Below are 24812 nucleotides of genomic sequence, written 5' to 3'. Positions count from 1 at the left end.
TGACCAAGGCACTTAGGAATATATGGTGGGGAAACACCCTTCCTTGGAGGAGGACAAACTGACTGACTCAGTTCAGTAGCTCTCGCCCACCTCTAATTTATGAGAGTCTTTACTATAGGAAATAACCCTCTCTTTCATTTACAAATATTATTCTTTGAGGTTTTTAAGAAAAAAAGAAGAGGAAATGGAGATAATACAGTAGAGATGCCCTAGCCTAGATACACATTAAATATACTATTAAGAGTTCAGTTTAAGATTGGAGAAAATAGGAAATAAAATAATGAAAAATGTTAGTCAGAAAATAAATAATCTTGTGGGCCCTGATCCTGCAGAAACTTGAACACATACTTAGTCCCACATTGGACTACTCATGTAAGCAAAGTTAAACATGTGCAAAATTGTTTGCAGGATCAGACCCAAAGATAAGACTGTTCTCCAAATCCTCATGCACTGCTCTTGTATTATGCGTTATTTTTTCCTGCATTTGCCAAGTTACTCTGTTCATTATATAATTCTGCAATGCTTAATTTGCTTGTTGATTTCCAGCTCCATAGGGTACTTCTTTTGGCCCCTTCAGCTGCTGTTTGCCCATATCTCATTCAAATTCCAAATCTCTTAGTATGAAGATTCTTACATCTATAGGTCTGTTGTGATGTAAAATAATTATTATTATCTGCATTATAATATGTCCAGAGGCCCAGCTGAGGTCAATGCTAGGCACTGTGTTGACACATTATACATTTTTTTATACAATTTAAATACTTGAGGCAGACAAAAAGTGGGTAGAAGGAAGTACTATTATTCTTATTTTAAAAATGGGAAATGAAACAGAGATTAAATGACTAAGGCCTGGTCTACTCCTAAATCTTAGGTCAACCTAGCTATGTTGCTCAGGGCTGTGAAAAAATCCACCCCCTGTGCAACGTAGTTAGGTCGGTCTGATCCCTACTGTAGGTGCATTTAGGTCAACAGAAGAATTCTGTCTCGGAGAGGTGAATTACCTGTGTGGATGGAAACTCCCAACAATGTAAGATGCATCTGTGCCACTGTAGTCTAGATATACCCTTGCACAGAGTCACACAAGAAATCTGTGGCAAAGCCAAGAATTGAGTATAGTTCTCCTGAAACTGAGTCCACTGGCTTAACCACAGGCCCACCCTTCCTCACATCATCCATGAAACATTTAGCAATGTTGACAATTAATGTGAAGCCCAGTGATGAGAGTTTAACACGTATCATTGCTGCTGTTTCAGGCTCTTTGCAGATTTAGGAAGGCAACATTTTAGTGGTTTACAAGTTTATAGGCAGTAAGTTTTTAAGATTCTTTGCACATAGTGGGCTAAATTGTCAGTTAGTGTAAATTAGCATAGCTTCATTGACATCAACGAAGCTATGCCATTTTACAGCACAATAGGACCCATTTAAAAAAAAATGAAAGTATAGATTCTCTTTGACAAATATGCAATAAAGGGTGGATTTTGTGGCAAATTTCTCAACCATGAAACTGAGCAATATTGAAAGCTTTCTAGCAGAACTTTATAGGATCTGGAATGGGAAAGTACATAAAAACTAGAACTTTGAGGTTTCAGGAAACATTTTGTTAATCGCTGTTTGTTCATGTAGTTGCAGTTAGATTTCTTTTCAAAAGAATCATCAAACAGACTTTTCTAATTTACCTCCAAACTCATGAATGACTGCTCAAATGCAACAGTCATGAAATTCAAAATCTGTCAAAACAAAACTGAGGGTATGGCTAGACTTGCAGCTGTACAGCGCTGTTAGTTAAACCTGTCTTTGTACAGCTGAGTAGGGAAAGCGCTGCAGTCTGTCCACACTGACAGCTGCCAGTGCACTGTCGTGGCCACGTTTGCGGCACTTGCAGCGGCATTGGGAGTGGTGCATTGTGGGCAGCTATCCCACAGAGCACCTCTTCCCATTCCGGTGCCGTGAGTTGTGGGAAGGGGGCGAGGGGTGCAGGGCATTCTGGGTCCTGTCCCAATACCCCGTGATGCATGGCTTTGCATCCCACAATCTCTGTGTTTCTGTCCACATTTGGCGCCCTCTTTCAATGGTTTCTGTGCAGCACGATCTGTGTTCCGTTTTGGTCTGCGGGAAATGGAGCCCGAACTGCTCGGGAGTATGCTGATGAGTCTCGCCAGCACATCACATTTGGCAGTTGAGCTATTCCTTAAGATCCAAAGTTACAGTGAGGAGTCTGATGATGATATTGAGTCGCATAACACATACAACATGAAATTGCTTGTCTCATTCACGGACATGCTCAGCACTGTGGAACGCCGCTTTTGGGCTCGGGAAACAAGCACTGAGTGGTGGGATCACATCGTCATGCAAGTCTGGAATGACAAGCAGTGGCTGCAGAACTTTCAGATGAGAAAAGCCACTTTCATGGGACTTTGTGAGGAGCTCGCCCCCACCCTGCGGCGCAAGGACACAAGATTGAGAGCTGCCGTGCTGGTGGAGAAGCAGGTGGCTATTGCAATCTGGAAGCTGGCAACTCCAGACAGCTACCGATCGATCGCGAACCAGTTTGGAGTGGGAAAGTCGACCGTTGGAATTGTGTTGATGCAAGTTTGCAGGGCCATTAATTGCATCCTGCTAAGAACTGCGACTCTGGGGAATGTGCAGGACATTATGGATGGCTTTGCACAAATGGGTTTCCCTAACTATGGAGGGGCGATAGATGGGACGCATATTCCTATTCTGGCACCACCCCACCTAGCATCCAAGTACGTTAATCGGAAGGGGTATTTCTCTGTGGTTCTCCAGGTGCTTGTGAATCACCGTGGACGTTTCATTGACATTAACGCAGGCTGGCCCAGAAAGGTGCATGATGCATACATCTTTCGGAACACTGGCCTGTTCAGGAAGCTGCAGGCCAGAACTTTTTTCCCAGAGTGGAAGATCACAGTAGGGGATGTCAAAATGCCCATTGTGATCCTTGGAGACCCCACTTACCCGTTAATGCCATGGCTCATGAAACTCTACACAGAGAGCCTTGACAGCAGCAAGGAACGGTTCAACTACAGGCTGAGCTGGTGCCGAATGACTGTGGAGTGTGCTTTTGGCTGTTTAAGGGCCACTGGTGATCTCTGTATGGGAAGCTGGACTTGGGCAAAAACAGCATCCCCGCGGTTATATCCACGTGCGGTACCCTCCATAATATTTGTGAAGGGAAGGGTGAAAGATTCAGTCAGGCATGGACCTCCGAGGTTCAATACCTGGAGGCTGAATTTGCACAGCCAGAGAGCAGGGCTATTTAGAGGGGCCCAGCACAGGGCTGCAAGGATTAGGGATGCCTTGAGGGAGCAATTTGAGGCCGAAAACCAACAGTAATGTTTGGTGCCCTGCACGGGAGTGAAGTACAGTGGTTACAATATTGGTAGGAATCTGTGTTTGCAAAGCTGATTTGCAGTGTCTGTTTCTTTCCTGGGCTAAGGTATCTTTTACTTTATGCAATAATGAAGGATGTTTTCAAAGTCAAAAAATCCATTTATTGAAAAGAAAATTCATTTATTGAAAGAAACACAACTGTTTGGGAATCAGAAAGGGCAAGGGGGTGGGGTGGGGAACGGTACAATCACAGATTTGTGTATATCCTGTCTGGAGTGCTGTGCAGTGAGTGCTTCACTTCAGGATGGCTATACTGCATGGTGATGGGGGTTGAGTGCAGAGGGTAAGGGTCGTAGTTCTCAGGGCTGGTTGGTGAAGATACAGGTGTTGGAGGCAGCTGGTGGCGTTAAGAACCCGGATGTTGGGGAAGGTGGGTTGGAGGTGACATGGGGACACAAGGGAAAGAATTTTGGGACAAGGGCTGCAGGGGGGCCGGTGCAGTAGTGCTCCGCCTGCATGGCTACAAGCGCCTGGATAGAGTCCGCTTGGCGCTCCAGGATGCTTATCAGCCGCTCCGTGCTTTGCTTCCGGTGCACTGCATTTTCCTTGCTGATCCTGCTTTCTCTCTCCCTCCACTCCTGCACTTTTTGATTCTCTGTAAGAGATTGATGCATCACTTCGTACAGCATGTCATTTTTTCTTTTTTGTGGTCTCTTCTGGAGTTTTTGCAATCTCTCAGCCAGTGATAACACGGACAGCTGAGATCTCAAGGTTGCATCTGTAAAGGCAAAATGCAACACTTAACAGAGGCAGCATTGTTTATACCAGACAGAATAATGATTCCCCTGCACTTAAGGAGGGCACACACAGTCTACACAATAGCATAATTTTCCCATCCCAAAGAGAGCGCACATAATCCACGGGAGTCCCAAAATGGTGAGTAAGGGGGACTGATTGTTTCATGGATGTACTGTCCTTTGGGTTTCTGTGCCTTGGAGAGAGCCAGTAGCTGCAGGGGGCACCTACATTGAACACTGTCCCAACGTTTTCCACAGGAGTTTATCCTGGAAGATATCTCGCTGCTGAGAGTGACCTCGGAAGCAAGAGAGGGTCTTCTACTGCAATGCGTCTTCCACCCTGGCCCGTATGCAGTTTGCCTGTGTGCAGCAATGGTCCCCCTGCCCCTCACGGCACAGTGGCCCGGACACGTTAGCCTGACTGGGACAAGGACCACGATGGCTCTTCCAGTAAACCTGCGCAAGCGCATTACCCACATTCTGGATGAGACTTGCGAAGAGATTACCGAGGCCGATTACTGCGATCTGATAGACCACATCAATGCGCTATTCCGCATCTAGGCATGCATGCTTGCAGCCCTAACCGTCCTCTCCCGAAAAATTTCCTTCCTGAAAATAAAAGCTGCTTACCGGGAACCTGCTCTTCTGTTTGTCCTCGAGCAAGTACCAGCTGCTTCGACTGGCTGCCTTCCTCCTGGCTTGAGAAGAGCTCCTGACTGCATGCTTCCAGGGATTCCAGGGTGTCTCCCCCTGCCCCAGCACCTTCACTCCCTCTTTTCTACTCCTCCTCCTCCTCCCCCTGCTCTGAAGTGTCCATGGTGGTGCTCGGAGTGGAGGTGGAGTCACCCCCAAGTATCGTGTCCAGCTCTTTGTGGAAATGGCAGGTCGTGGGGGCAGTGCCAGAGCAGCAGTTTGCCTTGCAGGCTTTGTGGTAGGCATTCCACAGCTCCTTCGCTTTAATCCTGCACTGCAGTGCATCCTGGTCATGGCCCCTTTCCATCATGGCCCTTGATATCTGTCCGAAGGTATCGTAATTCCTACGGCTGGAGCACAGCTGGGACTGGACAGCTTCTTCCCCCAAAACACTGATGAGGTCCAGCAACTCGCCATTTCTCCATGCTGGGCTTCGTTTGGCACGTGGAGGCATGGTCACCTGGAAAGATTCACTGATCGCACTCCACACTTGGCTGAGCAAACAGGAAGGGGATTTTTAAAATTCCCAGGGAATTTAAAGGGCGGATCTGACAGTTGGTCATCTGAGGCCAGGGCAGTAAAGTTCGAACTGATGAACAGAGTTGCTAGAACAGGCATTGTGGGATACTGCCGAATACTTCTGGAGGCCAATCAGAGTGCATTGGGCGGCCACACTGGCGCAGCAATGCAGCAGCAGCAGCACAATATACTTTATTCCTCTCTGGGAGGTGGATTACAAGCCGCGCAGTAACTGCAGAGATACAGAGCTGTACGTGCCTTGTCAATATGGACAGGGAGTGAGTTACAGCGCTGTTGGTGACTTTATTGCGCTGTAACTCTCAAGTGTAGCCAAGGCCTGAGATCAGGCAATTTTTGCTTGGTTTGGAATATTCTTATTTATTTATATTATTGCTGGAGCACTGGCAACAGCTATATTGAAGGGTGCCCCAGCATTTCCATCATAAATGCTGCTCCAGGTTACTTGTAACCCTGAAATATTCACTGTAGGAGCTGCCATTTTCCAGATCTTGTCTGCCTGAAGATGAATTATTTAGACGTTTTAAGGAAAATGGTTCAACCATTTTTGAATGAGTGGAGACTGGAAAACATAAATTTACTCCATTAAAAATGCTTTGGCCTTTGTGAGCAGCTGTAGTGCTGAAAAAAATGGCAGCTGTGGGGGTAGCTCAAATGGCAGGGGCAAGGCCTTGAGTTGGGGGTCGGGGAATGCAAGCATTGAGCCACCTGCCAGCTCACTCTACTGCTGGCAGTAACCCCAATCAGCTGTTGCCTTCTCTGGCCCTTATCCTGCCTCCTGTCATCTCTTTTTCTGTCTCTTGCTCTCTCTGCATTAGTGCATTGCTATACCATGTCCATCACCATGGTGTCAACAGTGCCTCGTCTTGCAGGCCAACATTCATGGAAGGCCACCTCTGTTTTAGTTCTTTTGTAAACAACCAATATAATTGTCACAGTGCCTTGGGCCTCCAGGTGCATGTGTGCATTCTAGCATGCCTGTAATAGCCAGGGCTGGATTTCCAGTTAGGCACAGTAGGCACGTGTCTAGGGGCACCGTACCTCTCTAAAAACTGCGTGCCTCAGGAAGGTCAGCTGTAGGCGGGGTTGAAGGTTGTTATTTTTTTAAGACTTGCTAGCTAGTAAGTCTGCTGCTGCGAAAAGTAATATTTGTATATTTGTTAATATCACTTTTTTCACAGCAGACTTCCTCAGCCCTGGCAAGCCAGGGGACAAATTAAGCCCTGGATGGAGAGGTGGGTAGGGAGACAATGGGGGCCAGGGATGATGAGGGAATAGATGGGGTTGGGGCTGGGGAGGCAGCAGGGATCAGGGGCAATGCGGGATGGTGGTGAGCCAAGGGCCGGCATCCAGGGCCAGAGCTTGCCACCCCAGGGCTGAAGCCTGACCCTCACTGCCCCTGGGAAGGTAGGGAACTCACTGGCTGCCTGCTCTTCTGGCATTTGTGGCTCTAGAGGGGGCAGGGCCCACTGCTTTGCCCCTCTCCAGTCATTGCCCAGGAGGCTGTGGCCACAAGAAGAGCCCCTGATGGCCGCATTTGAGAAATACTGTGCTAGAAGTCTAAATACTAAGGTGGGTGAGCTAGAGGAGTGCCTGGCATTAAATGAGGATATTGATGTAATAGGAATTGCAGGAACTTGTTGGAATAAGGATAATTGATGGGACATGGTAATACAAGGGTACAAAATATATAGGAATGACCGAATAGGTTATGCTGGTCGGGGAGTGGCATTATGTGTGGGAAAAAAATACAGACTCAAAGTAAAAATATTAAATGAATCAAGCCATACCGTAGAATCTGTATGGATAAAAATTCCATGCTTGAACAATAAAAGTATAGCAGTAGGAATATACTACCGACCCTGAGACCTGGATGGTGATAGTGATTGTGAAATGCATAGGGACATTGCAGAGGCTACAAAGGCAGAAAATCCAATAATAAATTGGGATTTCAACCTGTGTTCCCTGTAAGCTGTGAGCTTGGGCAGTCATGCAGGAGAGATTCAAATACCACACAGCTGATTACGTGTGTTCAGGTGCCCCTCCCCCCCACCACATTGCTCCATCCTGCAGCTGCTGCCGGGACCCTCCTGCTGCCTATGCAAAGCTGGGTGTGTGGAGGGGGTAGGGTGCTGATGGCAGGGTGACCTCCTCCCCCCGTCACTGTACACCATCTCCACAGAGCAGGGAAGAAGGGACAGCCTGGCTCTGGAGGACATGAAGCTGCAGTCTGAATGATGAGTGGCTGAGTGCATGTCTTAAAGAGACAGTGCACTCTTTCTGAGATTTCCCCAGCAGCCAGTTCACACAGTCTCTGTCTCTCTCACTCTCACACCCACACTCTCTCTCTCCCCTTCCCCCTGCCCATGTACCCCATCTCCGCAGAGCAGAGGAGGAGAGACAACAGGGTTCAGGACAGAGCAGGAGAGCGTTCAGTGAGTGTCTTAAAGAGACAGCGCACGGTTTTCCCCAGCAGCCAGCACACACAGACACTGTCTTTGTCACACAGACACACAGTCTCTTTCACACTCACCTCCCAACATGTACTTGTATTGTTATTATTATTGTTACTTTTTGGTACTTCCTGCAATGCCCATATATTCTCTCTAATTTTATTCTTTCAAAGTGTGTTATTTTAGTTTTTTGACTGGTCTATGCATTTCATAATTTTTATTTCTCTCTTACACTTACATTTAATTCTTTGAGTAGTGAGTTCTAAAATGCCTCACCTGTCTTGACTGGAGTAATTATCCCTATGGTAACTTTTTTTAAAAATATATATTATATCTAGGTTTTTTGTTTCTACTTGTGGCCCACATCCCCACATACTTTGGTGCACATAACAAAATTTATTCCGCACATGGATGGAAAAAATTAGAGAGAACATTGATTTCAACTATTCTTGTGTTGATTGGATATCTGTCACCTCTGGAAGGGATGCAGATATAAAATTTTTTGCACCATAAATGACTGCTTCTTGGACCAGCTTGTCTTGAAACCCACAATGGGAGAGGGAATTCCTGATCTAAGTGGAGTACAGGATCTGGTTCAAGAGGTGAATATAGCTGAACCATTCAGTAATAGCAACTGTAATGTAATTAAATTTAATATCCTTGTGAGAGGAAAAATACCAAAGAAACCTACTCAGTAGAATTTAACTTAAAAAAAGGCAACTACACAAAAATGAGGAAGCTAGTTAAATAGAAATTAAAAGGAACAGTCACAAGGGTGAAATGCCTACAAACTGCATGGAGATTACTTTCAAAAGGCCATAATAGAGGCTCAGACTAAATGTATACCCCCCAAAAAGAACACCAATAAGAGAACCAAAAAATGCCACCAAGGCTAAATAAGAGAGTAAAAGAGGCAGTTAGAGAAAAAAGGGCATCGTTTAAAAAGTGGATGTCAAATCCTACTGGGGGAAATATAAAGGAGATGAACTGCTGACAAGTCAAGTGTAAAAGTATAATAAAGCAGGCCAAGAAAGAATTTGAAGAGAAACTAATTATACAGAAACTAACAATTTTTTTAAGTACATCAGAATTAGGAAGCCTGCCAAACAGGGAGTGGCTCCACTGGACAATTAAGATGTTAAAGGAACACTGAAGGAAAACAAGGTTGTTGCACAGAACTGAATGAATTCTCTGTATCTGTTTTCACTGCAGAGGACATGGGGGAGATCCCCACACTCAAGCCATTCTTTTTAAGTGACAAGTCTGAGGAACTGTCCCAGGTTGAGGTGTCAGTAGGAGAGGTTTTGAAACAAATCAATAAATTAAATCGTGATAAATCACCAGGACCAGATGGTATTTATGCAAGTGTTGTGAAGGTACTCAAATATGAAATTGCAGAATTAGTAACTATGGTATGTAACCTATTGCTTAAATCAGCCTCTGTACTAGATAGCTAGGGGGTAGCTAATGTAACACTGATTTTTAAAAAAGGCTCCAGAAGCGATCCTGGGAATTATGGGTCAGTCAGCCTAACTTCAGTACCAGGCAAATTGCTGAAACTACAATAAAGAACAGAATTATCAGACACATAAATGAACACAATATGTTGAGGAAAAGTCAACATGGCTTTTGAAAAGGAAATCATGGCTCACCAATCTGTTAGAATTCTTTGAGGATGCCAACCAGCATTTGGACAAAAATGATGGAGTGGATATAGTGTACTTGGACTTTCAAAAAGGCTTTAACAGGTCCCACACCAAAGCCTCTTAAGTGAAGTAAGCAGTCATGGGATAAGAGGGAAGGTCCTCTTATGGATCAGTAACTGGTTAAAGGTAGGAAACAAAGGGTAGGAATAAATGGTCAGTTTTCACAAAGGAGAGAGGAAAATAGCGGGGGTCCTCCAAGGGGTCATAACTTATCTGGAAAGAGGAGTAAACAGTGAGGTGGCAGAATTTATGGATGATACAAAATTACTCAAGGTTGTTAAGGCCAAAGCTGACTGCAAAGAGTTACAACTGGATCTCACTAAACTGGGTGACTAAACTGGCAGATGAAATTCGATGTTGATAAATGCCAAGTAATGCCCATTGGAAAACATAATCCCAACTATACGTACAAAATGATAGGGTCTAAATTAGCTGTTACCATTAAAGAAAAGATCTTGGAGTCATCATGGATAATTCTGTGAAAACATCCACTGAATGTGCAGCAGCAGTCAAAAAAGTGAACAGAATGTTAGGAACCATTTGGAAAGGGATAGAAATAAGACAGAAAATATCATGATGCTACTATATAAATCCATAGTACTCCCATGCCTTGAATACTTTGTGCGGTTCTGGTTGCCTCATCTCAAAAAAGATGTATTAGAATGGGAAAAAGTGCTGAGAAGGGCAACAAAAATTATTAGGGGTCTGGGACAGCTTCCATATGAGGAGAAATGAAAAAGACTGAGACTGTTCAGTTTAGAAATGAGATGACTAAGGGGGGATATGAGAGAGGTCTATAAAATCATGAATGGTGTGGAGAAAGTGAATAGGGAATGTTATTTACCCCTTCACCTAACACAGGAGCTACGTGTCACCTGATAAAATTAATAAACAGCAGACTTAAAATGAACGAAAGGAGTACAATGCACAGTCAAGCTGTGGAACTTGTTGTTAATGGGATATTGTGAAGGCCAAAAATATAACTAGGTTCAAAAAAGAATTAGGCGAGTTCATGGAGGATAGTTCCATCAATGGCTATTAGCCAAGATGGTCAGGAACACAACCCCATGCTCTGTATGTCCTTAAACCTCCAACTACAAGAAACTGGGATAGGACAACAGGTGAAGGATCACTTGAAATCGCCCTGTTCTATTCTTTTTCTCTGAAGCATCAGGCACTGGCCACTGTCAGAAAACAGGTGTAATGATGCTGCCTCTGGCAGGACACAACTAAGAGTATCAATTCCGGACAAATTGCTTAGAGCAGGGCAGACACAGCCCAAAAGCTGGAGTTCCTTTATTACTAAGGCACTACTAACTCCTGAGTTTCACTTACGTCCAGAATCACCTCTGGCCCATCAGGCAGATTCCTACCTAATCCCCTTTTTGGCAAACTCCCCTCCTCTCCCTTGTCTCAGCACACAGGGCTGGTTACAGACAAATACTGGAAGAGTGGGGCAGCTTTTTTACCAGGCAACTGCCACTCCAAACAGATAAACTGCTGCTCTTCTCACTACCCTGAGCTACTTCCAGCAAATCACAATTACCCTGGGATTTTTCAGCTTGGAAAAGAGGAGACTAAGGGAGGATATGATAGAGGTCTATAAAATCATGACTGCTATGGAGAAAGTAAATAAGGAAGTATTATTTACTCCTTCTCATAACTAAATGCTAGGGGGTCACCAAATGAAATTAATAGGCAACAGGTTTAAAAGAAAAAAAAGTAAGTATTTCTTCACACAATGCACAGTCAACCCTAAAGTTCAGTCTCCTCTGGTCTTGAATAACCTAAATAACTTTATTTCATCTGCAGATTTTGCCACCTCTTTTCTTATTTTATTCCCAGATCATGTATACGTACAGTAACTCCTCACTCAAAGTCATCCCAGTTAATGTTGTTTCGTTGTTACATTGCTGATCAATTAGAGAACATGCTCATTTAAAGTTGTGCAATGTTCCTTCTAACATCATTTGGCAGCCGTCTGCTTTGTCCATTGCTTGCAGGAAGAGCAGCCCCTTGGAGCTAGCTGGTGGGGGCTTGGAACCAGGGTGGACCGGCAGCCCCCCATCTGCTCCCCTAAGTTCCCTGTGCAGCAGCTGCCCAGCAGGCTATCAGTTACCGAGCAGTTCAGCTGTCCCTTCCCCCACTGCCAAGTGCTGCTCTGCCCCTGCCCTGGAGCCTCCTCCTTGCTGTGCGGGGGGCGGGGGGAAGAAGGATGCTAATGTCAGGATGTCCCCTTTCCCCCTACTCCTGCCTCCCGCTTACCCCATCTCCATAGAGCGGGTGGGGGGACACGACAGGGCTCAGGATGGAGGGAGCTTGCTGGCAGCAGCAGCTGTCTCACCTTGCTGATCTACTTAAAAAGGCAATGTACTTAGAGTGGGGTCAGCATACTTAAAGGGTCAGTGCACATCTCTCTCTCTCTCTCTCACACACTGTGTGTGTCTCTGTCTGCCATGCTGTCTCCCCTCCCTCCATTCATACTGCCTTGTAGAGTGAGAGGCTACATTAACAACCATGGGTTAACCCTTGAGGTCTCAGCCGATTGCTAATTCATCATTTAGCAGTAAGGCATTCCCTGGGAAATATCTCAGTCTCTCATTTCACTACCTCAACGAAGCTTCACAATCATCATCGCTGTGTACTAGTATTAAATTGTTTGTTTAAAACGTAAACTCTCTCTGTGTGTATGTATGTGTGTGTGTATATAATATAGTCTTTTGTCTGGTGAAAAAAAATTCCCTGGAACCTAATCCCCCCCATTTATATTAATTCTTATGGGGAAATTGGGTTTGCTTAACAGCATTTCACTGAAAGTTGCATTTTTCAGGAACATAACTACAATGTTAAGCAAGAAGTTGTTGTATATTAAACAATACCAATCCTGATGTGAAACCTTGTACACCCACTTTTAACTTTTTGCCTTGATGAAAACTGACCAGTTATTCATAGTCTCTGGTTTTTGTCTCTTTGCAGTTTCCAATCCACCCCATATCTCCTAAATTTCTTTAGTAACTTCTTGTGAGGCTACCAAATTCATGTGATTTTAACATTTATTCCACATCATACCAACTTATAGTTTGTCTGCCTGTCAGCCTCTCTATATGTAGATACAAAAGCATAGATTTTTATCTACTCTGTCTTTTGAGGACAAGATTTACCCTACACTTAGGAGCATGACATAAAAAAACTAGAACAATAATAAATTAACATGGTACATGTTACATCAATTAAAAACTGGCTAACTGGTAGGTCTCAAAATATAATTGTAAATCGGAAGTCATCATTGACTGGGTGTGTTTCTAGAGAAGTCCTTCAGGGATTGGTTCTTGGCCCTATGTTGTTTAATTTTTTTATCAGTGAGCTGGAAGAAAACACAAAATCATCACTGGTAAGGTTTGCAGATGACAGAAAAATTGAGGGAGTGGTAAATAATGAAGAGGAGAGGTCTCCAATACAGAGTGATCTGGATTACTTGGTAAACTGGGCACAAGCAAACAGTATGTATTTTAATATGGCTAAATGCAAATGTATACCTCTAGGAATAAAGACTGTAGGCCATACTTAGAGTATGGGGGACTCTATTCTGGGAAGCAGTGACTCCGGAAAAGATTTGGGAGTCGTGGTGGACAATCAGCTGAACAAGCGCTCCCAAAGTGATGCTGTGGCCAAAAGAGCAAATACAATCCTTGGCTGCATAAAACAAGGGAATCTTATGTAGGAGTAAAGAAGTTATTTTACCTCTGTATTTGCCATTGGTGCAACTGCTGCTGGAATATTGTGGCCCATTCTGGTGTCCACAATTCAAGAAGGAGGTTGTTAAATTGGAGAGGGTTCAGAGAAGAGCCATGAGAATGATAAAGAATTAGAAAACACGCCTTATAGTGACAGACTCAAGAAGATCCATTTCTTTAGCTTAACAAGACAAGGTTATGGGTGACTTAACTACAGTCTATAAGTACCTGCATGGGGAACAAATATTGGATCTTGGGCTCCACAATCTAGAAGAGAAAGGTCTAACACTTTCCAATGGCTGGAAGTTGAAGCTAGACAAATTCAGACTGGCAATATTTTTAACAGTGAGTGTAATTAAACACTGGAACAATTTATTAATAGTCATGATTGATTCTCTATCATTGACAATTTTAAATCAAAATTAGATGTTTTTCTAAATATATCTGCTCTAGGAATTATTTTTGGGAAGTTCTGTGGTCTGTGTTAAATAGGAGACAGACCTGATAATCACAGTGCCCTTTCTGGCCTTGGAATTTATGAGTCTGTTAGCAGCATGGAGGTCTATATGTGACATGTGTACATAGATCTGTACACAATGCTGTACATGAAAGCTGCAGTCCGGCAGAGTTCTATGCCTTCAGCAGATTTTGGTTCATCCTCTGGTATCTGTTGTAACTTGAGTGAGATTCCCTAGCAGAGCTAGGGAAGCATCCAACAGAGATTGTAACCTTCAGTGAACTCACCAGCAAGTTACAATCACATTCAGTCAGTCAGTGGAGATTGTAATTTGTATTGGGCGCCTCACAGAAGTTGCAATCTCTGTTCAGACACTCCTTGGAGATGGTCGCTTCAACGGGGGACCTCGTGCTAGTTCAAAAGTTAGGAATGTAAGCATTGTGAACTACAGTTAGTTTTTTAAACAGAGTTGGTTCATTTCCAGGAATGCTGCTTATTTAATCAAACTTATGAGCTCCACTGGTTATTGTGAATCTGATGCCTGAAGAACTCAGAGATAGAAACAGCTGCTGTTCGTACGGTTGCAAGATCTGTTTTCCCAGTGTGTATGTGAGACTCATGTTCTAGTATAGTCTGTTCCATTCTGCATAGGTTCTTATGCTACTTTCATTACCATAGTATCTGAGAGCCTTCATCTGAGAGCCTTCTTTCCCTTTTTCATTCTCTTCTCCAGGGGGAAAATTGAGAGTGCACTATAGTGTTTTGTTTTGATAGGTTTTATTTTTTAAAAAATGTATGTGCTGCTATACGTTTATATTATTGAAAGGAGGTCAGATAAGTATCTTGAACTTGAAGTGGAAGATGATAGTTCTTAGTTCTATGGAGATCAGTTCACCATCTTGAACCAGTCCCCAAGAAAGTTCTGTCTCCTGAACATGATGAACATTACTCTTGCACTGGGCAGTTCCAGTGTGCCTGAGGAACAGATATATTGATCTTGGTCTTCATCCTGGAGTTTTAAGTGATCTTTTCAATATTGTGGGCCCAGGCTCCTGAGCACCTTTGTGATAAAGACCAAGACTGTGACTTGATATTCTGTGGGAAGCTAGGGTGCAGAGAGAATGAGTGTGATGTGCTTGGGGTGATCTGTGTTCCTGAGATATGCTGTTGCAATCTGTGCTAGCTGGCACTTCCTAATTGCGGATGGCATCATGCCCAGGTATATTGGATTGCTGTAGTCCAGCCAGAAGGTAACAAAAGTGTCTATAACTGAGACAAAGTCATCATCTGCCAGGATGAGATGGAGTCTCCTAATGAACCAGAGATGTAGAAAGCAAAGTTCACAGATGCTACTGCAAGGAATATAAAAGTGCACATGAGCTGTGAAATGAATTGGCCAACTGTGAGTGTGAACCATCAACCAAAGGAAACAGCATTATGATTGCAAAGTGCTTATTTTGCTAACCAGCATTACCTTTGTCTTGCTGGGGTTTAGATTCAGCCAGATGTTCCTCATCTGAGAGCTGATTTGTCCAAGCTCTAGGCCATCTTTATAGTAAAGGTGTAGTTGTATGTGGTGAAGGATACGTAGAGCTGTGTGTCATCCACATATTACAGCATTTGAATCATTGTTGTCTCACCAGGTTTCCTTTTGGCTTCATCTAGACGTTGAATAGGATCAGAGACAGAACTTGTCCCAGCGGGACTCCATAAGTTGGGCATCTAGTTGCAAAGTTGCAGTTTTCCATAACTGCCCTCTGCATGTGTTCATCCAGGAATGACTCAAATCATTTTAACACATTCTCCTGGACCCCTGTGACCTCTTTGAGGCAGGACAACAGTATTGGACAGTATCAAATGCTGCAGAGAGAGCCAGTAAGAGGAGGATGACTATCTGCCTTTACCTGTTGACAGCAGCATATCCTCTATCAGTGCTACTAATATGCTTTTTCTGTCCCATATCCTGGCCTGAATCCAGATTATGTCAGGTATAGGTTGCTAGCTTTGGTTAGATGAGTTCTAGACAGCCTTTGGCCAGCTTCTCTGTGAGTTTGAAAGTTTAATAGTGAGCAGTATTTGGCTAGAACCATTGTATCCAGGGTAGGCTTATTCAGCGTTCATCAGACTATTATATATTTGAAGGAGGAAGGGAAGATTCCTCCTTAAATAGGCATTGATTGTTTTGGTCAAGAGTGGAACCACTTACTCATGACTCACTTGTACTAGCCAGGAAGAGGAGGGGTCAGATTCACACCAATACTTCTTGTGAAGTGAATGGGCTGGACTCTGGAAATACAGATGGGCTGTTGGTTGGCTGGCAGAGGGGGATCAGATCTCTGCAAGCCAAAGAAACTTTCCTGAATGTGCGTGATCATTTCAGTGAAGTAGGAGGATAATTCTTCACAGTGCTGGGTTCTGCTGTTGGCTGCAAACATCACGGTTAATGAAGCAGTTTACCACCTCAAATAGTTTCTTGAGTGGTATTTGAAGTGGAGGCTGATAGGAAGGTTCATTTGGCCTGTAATACAGCTTAACGTGAGCTTGGAGGAATTCTTTTTCTTTCAATCTGTCTCTTCCAGCCTTTGTTTTCTGCTGTCGGTGCTTGAGTTATTGAACTGCTTAACCTCTTACCGGTAAGGCAATTTAGTACAGCTGCCAAGGAGGGATTTTATGCTACTCTTTCCTTTATATTTATGACAATCCTCATCAGCACTGGCTGGAATTGAGAAAGGAAGAATAAGATTGTTTTAAAGTATCAGTATTATTTAATCTTTTTACACTAAATAGTTTTCAAAAGGTTTGTAAAACCAATAGGGTATTAGCTTCCAGGGCTGTGGGGTGTGCACGATACCCTTCTTTCTTCCTTGGTGTATGGCCTGTTCTGTGCTCTTCCTCACTGGTGGATGGTTTCTGAGTGGAATTTCAAGATCCAGCATTTCAGTAAGTTTTGTTACATACCTAGGGGCAATTGCAGAAGTATGCTGGTGCAACTCTACTGAGCACTCAGATTCTATAGTGATAGAGGGCCATATAAATACTTAGATACATCTGTATCCCAGGGCTACCTGATGCCCTGAATGTGCACTGTGTGTGTAATTTTCTTATTTCTGTTTTGTTTAAACAGCAAAAACGGAAACTGAGGCTGTACATCTCCAACACCTTTAACCCTGCAAAATCTGATGCTGATGACTCTGATGGCAGCATTGCATCCTGGGAGCTGCGAGTGGAAGGGAAGCTCCTGGATGATGTAAGATTTTGCTGCATATCTCTCTCCACTATGGTTGAAAAGGGGCTGGAAGTTCCTGTTGTGTTCTGTAGGATGCTGGACTGTCACAGAGAATGCCAGTGTTAGAAAGGATATCTCCATATAGGAGTGGGAAGGGCCACTACTTCTGTGAAAGCATATGTCCAGCAGAAGCAGCAATACAGACATAATTCTGTGGCATGTGGGCGAAAAGGGAGGAGAGGGAGCACGATACTGACAGAAGGAAAGAAAGGGAGAGACCCAAACATAGAAGAGGAGAAGAGGACTTCACTGGGGGAAATTCATTCCATTTGTAGATGTAAGATGGATTTGGGCCATACCTTGTGGGATTGACCTATGCGGAAGGCAGTATTGACACGGTTTTGACCATGTCTGGGGAAGGCAGTGTTGCTAGGTGGTATGACATGAGCAGGACAGGATGTGAGGGGTAGGCTAGAGGGGCAAGAAGAGGATGTAGGGTGGTTTGTGTTCATAGGAAGTGTAAGAGAGCATACGTAGGGGGTCAGGGCCAGGTTAGAAGAGGATTATTATTATTTTTTTATAGCAGTAGTGCATAAAGGTCCCAATCAAGGTCTTAGTTCTCTTCTGTTAAGTGCGGAACATACATATAGCAAAGGCAGTCGGTTTTATTCTGGGGTGCAATCCAGACCAGTGAGGGGTTACAAGCTTGGGTGCCTCTCAGTGTTTTAGTGTTGTTCGGGGTACTTACAAACAGCCTAACAGCATACATGTCACAACCTGAGTGTCTAAGTATAGCTGCAGCCCTGGTCCAGCAGCTCTAACCTCAGCAGCCTGCCAGACCACCCCTGTCACACGCTGGCTTCCACCAGCCTTGGTTACTACTTGCAGGGTGACTCCAGCACACTCTCAGTCCTGAATTTTCTCCAAATGTGTGTTCTGCGCTGTCCAGCCCTTTCCTCAACAGTTCAGATGTTAAAGGTCCATTTCCCCTGTAAAGAGTCAATATTCAACAGTTTGCTACTTTAATTGGCATTACCAAACAGTTCAGTTTAAACACAACACTGGATTGGTTTAAATTAAAAAATAAAACAAGTTTATAAATAAAAAAAGATGGGTTTTTGAGTAAATTCAGGTATCGGGTATTAAACTCAGGAATAGTTACAAGAGAAACAAATAACGCTTTTTGGTAACTAAAACTCAACAAGCTAGACTTGGTTCAAGGTAACATCCTTACCACATATTCCCAGCAACATGGCTGACCAATTTTTCAGGTCAGGATTTCCCTCCAAAGTCAAAGGGCTGGTTCCTTTTTTCTTCGTAGGTAGAAGAGAGATGATTTTGGGGTATTTTTGCCCCTCGCTTTTATAATCAATTCACCCTTTAAATTGGATCCTTCTGAAGATTACACTTCCAAGCAAAGCTTATTCAAATAGTAAAGAAGGTGACATGGAGTCTGCTGGTGAAGGAGGCTCCATGCTCTTTCTTCTTACCTGAGTTTGCTGAAATGCTGGTTTGCCTTGTCTCCCTGCCATTTCCCCCCTTGCTGTCCTGAGCATCCTGTTTATTATGTATATATAAATTGAGATAAACACACAGTCCTCTGTTTAGGAAAGACATGTTTAACAACTTTTACCTAGTCAGGACAATGTGGTTTTGAAAATGTGCTATTAACATCATGCAGGGGGATTTCATAACTTTATATATGATGTTGCTACATACATTTCACCACGGTATTACCAGCAAGTCATTAGTTTTCAAATGATTCCTCTCAAGACATATTTTGTACAAAGATTATTACAATAGTGTGTAGGTTATGAATAAAGGGGGTGCTTTCGGTCGCACTGTCCCTGTCCCTAAAGAGCTTACAATCTAAGTATGCGATGAGAGGCAACAGGTGGGAAACACAAGCAAATGTGTGGAGGAGAAGATAATAGTGAAACAATCACGATTAGTGTAATAAGCAGCAAATGCTGCACAGTAACTGTCAAACCATGGTATGTTTCTGGAAGGGACAGGGTGAGACTTCGACATGCTGACCACCAATGAAATAGCAAAGCAACATTTAAATCTGACAAAAGGAAATATTTTTTGTACTATGCATGATTAACCTGTGGAGCTCACTGCCACAAGATATAATTGAGGCCTTGTGCTTTTTCAGATTAAAAAAAAAAGAATATCCATCCTTAAAATAGTTAGGATAAACTGTCTTACTCCAGGGTACAAGCCAAAGTTTTCTGATAGAGTTAGGGGGAATCTTCTCCTATGTGCAGGTAATTCCACAATTGCCCACTATCAGGTTTCTTGCACCTTCCTCAGAAGTAGCTGGTACTGGCCATTCTCAGAGACAGAGACTGGACTAGATGGACCTTGAATCCAATCCAGTCTGGGAATTCATGTTCCAGAGGAGGAGGCCACACAAAGTTAGCAGTAAGCCCAAGCTGAGGTGTGTTCTTTGACATTTCTCTGTTTTCTGATTTTACAGCTCAGCAAACAGAAGCGGAAATTTTCCTCCTTCTTTAAAAGTTTGGTCATTGAGCTGGACAAAGATCTTTATGGACCTGACAATCATTTGGTGGAGGTAGGAGGCTCATGCAACCCTAACACACAACTCTGCTTCTACTGCAACTCAATAACTATGTATGCTCTTAATTCCTCCTACCATGTTTACTTTCGTTGACTCTTTCTGCTGGGATGTTAGTGGCCTTTCAAGTGGCTACCAAGCTAGGCACAGTGAGTAAGGGGTGATGGTATATGTTCTCTCTTAGGGATATGAGAGAGATTTTCCATACGTAGTATTTATGACTGTAGTGCTTAAATAATCTTCATTCAGGCTTCGTAAGCAGCAAAGCATACCAACTGGAAGAGTCCAATCAATTGAGATGAGCAGTCATAAGCAGGAGAAAAAAAACCTTTGAAGTGATAATTGAGATGACCCATATGTTGAGTTCTCCTCACACCTACTATGGGTCATCTCAATTATCACTTCAAAGGTTTTTTTTCTCCTGCTGATGATAGCTCATCTCAATTGATTGGACTCTTCCTGTTGGTATGCATACTTCCACCTTTTCATGTTCTCTGTATGTATAAATATCTCCTGTCTAGGCGTTCCATTCTGTGCATCCGAAGAAGTGAGCTATAGCCCACGAAAGCTTATGCTGAAATAAATTTGTTAGTCTCTAAGGTGCTACAAATCCTCCTGTTCTTTTTATTGAGGATTAAATACATTTTCCAGTGGGGGTACATGTAGCATGTCTTGCACCTTAAGGAGCAGATTTCGCAAGGTGATTTATCATCTGATGTCATGGGGCAATGTTGAACAGGACAAACAGCCAGGCCTGGTTCGTTGGTTGGTCTCCTTGTTATATGCATAGTTTCATTCAGATGAGTGTCTGCTAGTCCTCTGTGAAAAGAGCTGGGCCACACTGGGGAGCAATACTCTGCTACAGAATAGCACAAGGCAAGCACAGAGTTTCTTAGTGTCTCCACATTGGCTCCCCAGGTAGAACCAGCCAATTTGCTGATCAGATTATTACTTTTTTTTAAAATTCAATTGAAAATAAACTTTGTTCATGAAACATACATGTAGTGACTAGGACTGTCAAGTGATTAAAAAAATTAATTGTGATTAATTGCATGATTAAAAAAAATCACAATTAATCGTGCTGTTAATAATAGAATACCATTTATTTAAATATTTTTGATGTTTTCTACATTTTTAAATATATTGATTTTAATTATAACACAGAATACAAAATGTGCAACTGCTCACTTTATATTTATTTTTATTACAAATATTTCCACTATAAAAAACAAAAGGAATAATAACCTAGAATCATAGAATATCAGGGTTGGAAGGGACCTCAGGAGGTATCTAGTCCAATTCCCTGCTCCACACAGGACCAACACCAACTAAATCATCCCAGCCAAAGCTTTGTCAAGCCTGACCTTAAAAACCTCTAAGGATGGAGATTCCACCACCTCTCTAAGTAACCCATTCCAATGCTTCACCGCCCTCCTAGTGAAATAGTGTTTCCTAATATCCAACCTAGACCTCCCCCACTGCAACTTGAGACCATTACTCCTTGTTCTGTCATCTGGTACCACGGAGAACAGTCTAGATCCATCCTCTTTGGAACCCCCCTTCAGGTAGTTGAAGGCTGCTGTCAAATCCCCCTCGCCCTCTTCTCTTCTGCAGACTAAATAACCCCAGTTCCCTCAGCCTCTCCTCATAAGTCATGTGCCCCAGCCCCCTAATCATTTTCATTGCCCTCCGCTGGACTTTTTCTAATTTGTCCTCATCCCATCGGTACTGGGAGGACCAAAACTGTATGTAATACTCCAGGTGTGGCCTCACCAGTGTCGAATAGAGGGGAATAATCACTTCCCTCGATCTGCTGGCAATGCTCTTACTAATGCAGACCAATATACCGTTGACCTTCTTGGCCTCAAGGGCACACTGCTGACTCATATCCAGCTTCTCATCCACTGTAATCCCCAGGTCCTTTTCTGCAGAACTGCTGCTTAGTCAGTCGGTCCCCAGCCTATAGCATGCATGGGATTCTTCTGTCCTAAGTGCAGGACTCTGCACTTGTCCTTGTTGAACCTCATCAGATTTCTTTTGGCCCAATCCTCCAATTTGTCTAGGTCACTCTGGACCCTATCCCTATGCTCCAGCATATCTACCTCTCCCCCCAGCTTAATGTCGTCTGCGAACTTGCTGAGGGTGCAAGGAATCCCATCATTCAGATCATTAACAAAGATGTTGAACAAAACCGGCCCCAGATTTTCAATTCCCCCATTGCAAGTACTGTAGTGCAATCTCTTTATCGTGGAAGCTGAACTTACAAATTAAGAATTATGTACAAAAAAATAACTGCATTCAAAAATAAAACAAGTCTCTCAGTCCTACTTCAACCAATTGCTCAGACAAACGAGTTTGGTTGCAATTTGCAGGAGATACGCCGGCCGTTTGTCGTTTACAATGTCAGCAGAAAGTGAGAACAGCATTGTAGCTGGTGTCACAAGATATTTACATGCCAGATGCACTAAAGATTCATATGTCCATTCATGTTTCAACCACCATTCCAGAGGACATGCGTCCATGCTGATTACGGGTTCTGCTTGATAACGATCCAAAGCAGAGCAGACTGATGTGTGTTCATTTTCATCATCTGAGTCAGATGCCACCAGTAGAAGGTTGATTTTCCTTTTTTTGCTGGTTCAGGTTCTGTAGTTTCCACATTGTGGTGTTGCTCTTTTAAGACTTCTGAAAGCATTCTCCACACTTCGTCCTGCTCAGATTTTTTGATAGCACTTCAGATTCTTAAATCTTGGGTCCTGTGCTGGAGCTATTTTTAGAAATCTCATATTGGTATGTTCTTTTTGTCAAATCTGCTGTGAAAGTGTTCTTAAAACAAACATGTGCTGGGTCATCATCCAAGACAGCTGTAACATGGGGTGGGGGATGGGTGTTCCACGACCACCACTCCCAAGAGAAGGAGGCAGGTGGTGGTGGTTGTGGACTCCCTCTTAAGGGAGACTGACTCATCTATCTGCTGTTCTGTCTGGGAAAACCAAGAAGTGTGCTGCTTACCAGGAGCTAGGATTCACGATGTGACGGAGAGACTGCAGAGACTCATCAAGCCCTCGGATCGCTACCCCTTCCTGCTTCTCCATGTGGGCACCAATGATACTGCCAAGAATGACCTTGAGTGGATCACTGCAGACTACGTGGCTCTGGGAAGAAGGTTAAAGGAGTTTGAGGTGCAAGTGGTGTTCTCGTCCATTCTCCCTGTGGAAGGAAAAGGCCCAGGTAGAGACCGTGGAAGTCAATGAATGGCTACACAGGTGGTGTTGGAGAGAAGGCTTTGGATTCTTTGACTGTGGGATGGTGTTCCAAGAAAAAGGATTGCTAGGCAGAAACAGACTCCACCTAACGAAGAGAGGGAAGAGCATCTTCGCAAGCAGGCTGGCTAACCTAGTGAGGAGGGCTTTAAACTAGGCTCACCGGGGGAAGGAGACCAAAGCCCTGAGGGAAGTGGGGAAGTGGGATACTGGGAGGAAGCATGAGCAGGAAAGCACGAGAGGGTAGGACTCCTGCCTCATACTGAGAAAGCAGGACTATCAGCAAGTTATCTTAAGTGCTTATACACAAATGCAAGAAGCCTGGGAAACAAGCAGGGAGGACTGGAAGTCCTGGCACAATCAAGGAATTATGATGTGTTTGGAATAACAGAGACTTGATGGGATAACTGACATGACTGGAGTACCGTCATGGATGGATATAAACTGTTCAGGAAGGACAGGCAGGGCAGAAAAGGTGGGGGAGTTGCATTGTATGTAAGAGTGCAGTGTGACTGCTCAGAGTTCCGGTATGAAACTGCAGAAGAACCTGAGAGTCTCTGGATTAAGTTTAGAAGTGTGAGCAACAAGGTTGATGTCGTGGTTGGAGTCTGCTATAGACTACCAGACCAGAGGGATGAGGTGGACGAGGCTTTCTTCCAGCAACTAATAGAAGTTACTAGATTGCAGGCCCTGGTTCTCATGGGAGACTTTAATCACCCTGATATCTGCTGGGAGAGCAATACAGCGGCGCACAGACAATCCAGGAAGTTTTTGGAAAGTGTAGGGGACAATTTCCTGGTGCAAGTGCTGGAGGAACCAACTAGGGGCAGAGCTCTTCTTGACCTGCTGCTCACAAACCGGGAAGAATTAATAGGGGAAGCAAAAGTGGATGGGAACCTGGGAGGTAGTGACCATGAGATTTTTGAGTTCAGGATCCTGACACAAGGAAGAAAGGAGAGCAGCAGAATACGGACCCTGGACTTCAGAAAAGCAGACTTTTGACTCCCTCAGGGAACTGATGTGCAGGATCCCCTGGGAGAATAACATGAGGGGGAAAGGAGTCCAGGAGACCTGGCTGATCAGCCTCATCTGGAGTACTGTGTCCAGTCTTGGGCCCCACACTATAAGAAGGACGTGGAAAAATTAGACAGAGTCCAGCGCAGGGCAACAAAAATTATTAGGGGGCTGGAGCACATGACTTATGAAGAGAAGCTGAGGGATCTGGGATTATTTAGTCTGCAGAAGAGAAGAGGGAGGGGGTATTTGATAGCAGCCCTCAACTACCTGAAGGGGGGTTCCAAAGCAGATGGAGCTAGGCTGAGGTCCCTTCCAACCCTGATATTTTATGATTCTGTCATTCTATATTCTGTGAACATGAAATATACAGCAGAATGTGGGTAAAACAGAACAGGAGACATTCAGTTCTCTCCCAAGGAGTTCAGTCACAGATTTAATTAACGCATTATTTTTGTAACAAGCATCATCAGCATGGAAGCTTGTCCTCTGGAATAGTGGCCGAAGCATGAAAGGGCATACGAATGTTTAGCATATCTGGCACATAAATATCTTGCAACGCCGACTACAAAAGTGCCATGCGAATGCCTGTTCTCACTTTCAGGTGAAGTAAATAAGAAGCAGGTAGCAGTATCTCTTGTAAATGTAAATAAACTTGTTTGTCACAGCCCTGGTCTACACTACGAGTTTTGTGTAGCAGCATTAGATCAATTTAACCCTGCACTTGTCCGCATGATGAAGCCATTTTTGTCGACTTAAAGGGCTCTTAAAATTGATTTCGGTACCCCTCCCCAATGAGGGGATTTGCGCTGAAGTCAACCTTGCTGGGTCGAATTTGGGGTAGTGTGGATTCAATTCAATGGCATTGGCCTCCGGGAGCTATCCCAGAGTGCTCCATTGTGACCGCTGTGGACAGCACTCTCAACTCCGATGCACTGGCCAGGTAGACAGGAAAAGCCCTGCAAACTTTTGAATTTCATTTCCTGTTTGGCCAGTGTGG

General features: G+C 43.9%; 1 protein-coding gene across 9 annotated transcripts in view; it reads left to right on the top strand.

Annotated features, from left to right (window-relative positions):
- Positions 1-24812, top strand: part of SMARCD3 (SWI/SNF related, matrix associated, actin dependent regulator of chromatin, subfamily d, member 3) — a 245865-nt gene that overhangs the window by 137060 nt on the left and 83993 nt on the right. For all 9 annotated transcript variants that reach the window (XM_050942683.1, XM_050942678.1, XM_050942679.1 and 6 more), the window contains 2 exons: positions 16853-16975; positions 19437-19532. In XM_050942683.1, the coding sequence (XP_050798640.1) occupies positions 16853-16975; positions 19437-19532 (219 nt within the window). The remainder of the gene's footprint in view (positions 1-16852; positions 16976-19436; positions 19533-24812) is intronic.

This window comes from Gopherus flavomarginatus, chromosome 2 (assembly GCF_025201925.1).
Source record: "Gopherus flavomarginatus isolate rGopFla2 chromosome 2, rGopFla2.mat.asm, whole genome shotgun sequence".
Lineage (NCBI taxonomy): Eukaryota > Metazoa > Chordata > Testudines > Testudinidae > Gopherus > Gopherus flavomarginatus.
This window is presented reverse-complemented; position numbering and strand designations above follow the sequence as displayed.